Source organism: Diaphorina citri, unplaced genomic scaffold (assembly GCF_000475195.1).
Source record: "Diaphorina citri unplaced genomic scaffold, Diaci psyllid genome assembly version 1.1 scaffold4819, whole genome shotgun sequence".
NCBI lineage: Eukaryota > Metazoa > Arthropoda > Insecta > Hemiptera > Psyllidae > Diaphorina > Diaphorina citri.
This window is the reverse complement of record NW_007382206.1, coordinates 5,237-9,252: the sequence shown is the minus strand read 5'-3', so window position 1 is coordinate 9,252 and position 4,016 is coordinate 5,237. Positions and strand designations below refer to the sequence as shown.

Here is a 4,016-nt window from a genome sequence, read left to right as displayed (position 1 = left end):
CGGCGGCAAGGTTCGCTCGACGCGCGTACCTGTAGTGCCAAAAACCATAAATCAGCGGAGCGCCTATTTCTGGGTAGACAACGCGTCAGAGTCAATGTTGAGGCGATACGTCTGCAAGCGACATGGCGACGCTGACGCTGCCGAATACTATACCAAGGATAGCCGCCAACTTTTTCGCAGCTGCAAGGACCTCAACTTTCTTGAACCAGTCAACGGTAATCAGATTGTATTTAAAAACTCGGACGCCACCATGCCGTCGAACTGGTTTGGGTCGTTAAAAAACCAAGCATTTTCGTCCAAGAATCGCTTGCCCGTTGTCGGTGTGGCCAACGTGTTGCCCGCGGCCAACATCACGAACGACTTGCTCATGCTGATGCGGCTGCGGACCGTATTCAACGGGTTGGCCGAATCAATCAAGATGAAGGCGTCCAAGTTGGCGGTGCTGGCGTGCATAATGTTCAGCTCGTTCGAGGAAGGAACAAGCATCTGCAACACGCTCGCCACCATACCGCCCAATCGATTGAGTGCTTGCGACGTCAACACACTCTGTTGGTTCGTACACCGCTATCTGTTTGGTCTGGTGGTACCCAATGACCGAGAAATAATGTGCAGGAGCACGTTGTGCGTGAAAACGCATCCGGGCGTCCGAGAGGATTGGGAAACCATTGTCGTCGACGCCACCGACGACGATGGAAACGAAGCCGCCGCCGAACTCGACGCCGACGGTCAGCACTCGGTGGATTGTTTTTCCTACCGAGACGCGTGTCCGATCGACGTATTTAGTTTTGTCGATACATTCTGCAGCAAGCCGAGGACTGGCTCCGAAGTCGACGCTCAATGGCACGCAATCAGATCTCATCTCACGTCGGGCCGCAACATACACTTGACAACGATGGTAAATGAAGTGGAAATCGTACAAAACGACAGGCTGGCGTCCAATCTGCACTCGATAGCCATGTCGCAGACGGATTTTTTTCTCCCGCCAGACTTCAAAACCATCTACTTTTTGCCCGCGTTCGAGTGGATGATGGTGGACCTGAAAACGTTGGTGGAGCCGTGGTGCGTCAAGGTGTACTACGAGCAAGATCGAACCAAGGGACGCAAACCAAGTCAGAGCTTGCGCAAAGACGAAATACTGAACTCGGCGCGAATCGACGTCTCTCGAATCGACAGTATAGACAATATGACGACTGGCATTTACAATCTCCACTTTTTCACGTACTTTAGTATAACCCCCGGCTTGTACGACACGTACGTGATCGAGAATCAACAATACGTCAAGGCGCCGTTCGCCGTTTCGGGCGGAACTGTATTCCAGGGCCATTCCTTTGTGTTGTACGAATTTGTCCGAGACGTGAGGCCAAATTCTGCAGCTGCAGCAGCCGCCGCCGTCGCCGCCTTTTGATCGGCCGGTTGTTAACTTTTCTCTCGACTGTACCCCACCGATTTACACATTCTTCTTTTTTGTGATTAATCAATGAAACGTAAAGACTTTGTTTTTTTTTTGATAAATGTTGTATATTTTATTGCGATTAGATGTATTTTGTAAAGAAATTATTCGCGACGCGTTTTCTTTTACTCTTCTTCATTTCTCACGACAGGTTGCTGTTGAGTAGGCGGCGGGCGTTGAACGATGGTCCGAGACTGACGTCGACGAGCATGTTGACGCACCGTGACGTTCCCGACGGACAAAGCCGTACGTTTGTGTACGACCCGCCGAACGTTGAATTGTCTACGATGGAATTGGCCGCTATACAGGGCAATGGCAAATTTACCAGACGATCCGAATAATAATCGTCGGACGACGACTTGACGTAGGGAACTTTCACGGTGCGGTCGATGTTGCCCGTTTTTGCGTTTCGGTTGTCCAATTGCACGAATCCCATAGCGCACGGCGAACAAGCCGATCCTTTCTGGTCAAACATTTGTTCGTCGTCACCCTCGCCTCCTCCTTTGGCGGCCGAATCGAGCCATCCTCGTTCGAAAATTTTTTCGTAGTCGACGCTCAGATCGGCGGTTGGCGGAGGCGCCGGAATCGGTACGCGCCCGCCTTTGTCGCCCGTTTCGGCCAAATTGACGACGCCGGGCATCGTCGTCGCGCCCCACGTTGGCTCGTCGATGACGCCGTGAGCTCCGCGTATACACGACTGTATACCGATAGTACCGATACCTACGTTTGGATGCATAACCTCATGATGAAACGCGCCACACGAATGGAAATTTCCTGAATGGAAATACGCTCGAAACTTTGGAACAGGACACCTCAAAGGGCGTACGGCACGATCGATTCGTGCCAGCGATGCTCTTAGCTTGTTCAGTGGAGTAAGGGTGGTGACGACAGTGGTTGATATTCGAGACAATTTGTTCCTTGTATGGCGAAGGACGATGGACACTGGCTGGTCAGATGAGGAACCCATCGCGAAAAGGTGACTATCCTGGTACCGATCAATTGATTGCACAAAGAAAAATGTAAATATAGGTATACACCCGAAGTTCGTCGTCGCAATTGAAGAACACGTGGACACGCAAGGCCAACAAAATCAATACGATGGCCGACCAAGCACTCATCACCGACCACTTTGCTCAACATCGAAATGGAATGGGACGTTTTCATGTTCAAATGTTTGCTGACTCTTCTTTAAAGAACGTACGATCCCGTACGCTCACGTCATCGGCAAAACCGAAAATCCGTGGCCACCATGTGTGCTCGCGAGATTCTCGAATCCGAAGTCCGAATGCAGACCATTCACATCCACGACAGAATGGATGATCGACTTCAGCGACAAAATTGCGAAATGGTATGGCGATGATTTTGATCTAGTCGAAACGTTTTGCAGCGATACGATCTTCTACTGTTGTCTTCGACTTTTGTTTGTTTCGGAAACACACCAAAATGGTTGTTTCAGAGTGTGTTTGACGGGACCTGCGTGCCATGTTCAAAACATCGTTGTTGAAGAACAAATTGAACAGAAGGCGTACCCGTTGTCGTCGGCGATTACAACGGACTATTGTTGATAAATTTCCCTATTTTCAAAAGCAAATACGAAATACGTCACGTTGATCTCGAGTATCAATTGTTTGTGTCGTCGCGAATGAAAGACAATCACATCCACGACAGATGGATGATCGCAATTTGTTATACACCACAAATTTGGACGTGATAGAAGAAAGGTTTACGCTGAGAGTGGCGCTGCAGACAATCACATCCACGACCAGATTGGATGATCGACAATTTGTTATACCACCGCAAATTTGGGACGTGATAAAGAAGAATGTTACGGACTCGAGAGTGGCGCTGCAGACAATCACATCCACAGTACAGATGGATGATCGACTTTACGACAAATTGCGAAATGTATGGCGATGATTTCTGATCTTAGTCGAAACGTTTTGCGCGATACGATCTTCTACTGTTGTCTTCGACTTTTGTTGTGTTTTCGGAAACACACAAAATGGTGTTCAAAGTGTGGACGGGACCTGCGTGCATGTTCAAAACATCGTTGTTGAAGAACAGAATTGAAAGAGGCGTACCCGTTGTCGTCGGCGTTACAACGACCATTGTGATAAATTTCCTATTTTCAAAGCACATACGATACGTCGTCACGTTGATCTCGAGGTATCAATTGTTCCGTGTTGTCGCGAATGAAAGACAATCACATCCACGACAGATGGATGATCGACAATTTGTTATACACCCCAAACGTTTGGCGACGTGATACACGAAGAGAAGGTTATCGCTGAGAGTGGCGCTGCAGACAATCACATCCCACGACAGATGGATGATCGACAATTTGTTATACACCCAAATAATGGGACGTGCATAAAGAAGAAAGTTACGCTGAGAGTGGCCCGCGGCAGACAATCACATCCACGACAGATGGATGATCGACATTTGTTATACACCCAAATTTTGGGAACGTGATAAAGACAGAATGCTTACGCTGAGAGTGGCGCCTGCAGACCAATCACATCCACGAACGAGATGGAATGATCGACTTCTTAGCGACAAAATTGCG

General features: G+C 48.8%; 1 protein-coding gene across 1 annotated transcript in view; it reads right to left on the bottom strand.

Annotated features, from left to right (window-relative positions):
* Positions 1-1,233: 1,233 nt before the first annotated feature.
* The window catches only part of LOC113472331, a 7,556-nt gene continuing 4,773 nt past the window's right edge, over positions 1,234-4,016 (bottom strand). Inside the window, exon 2 of the mRNA XM_026832026.1 lies at positions 1,234-2,147. Within this exon, the coding sequence (XP_026687827.1) occupies positions 1,593-2,147 (555 nt within the window). The 3' untranslated portion in view covers positions 1,234-1,592. The remainder of the gene's footprint in view (positions 2,148-4,016) is intronic.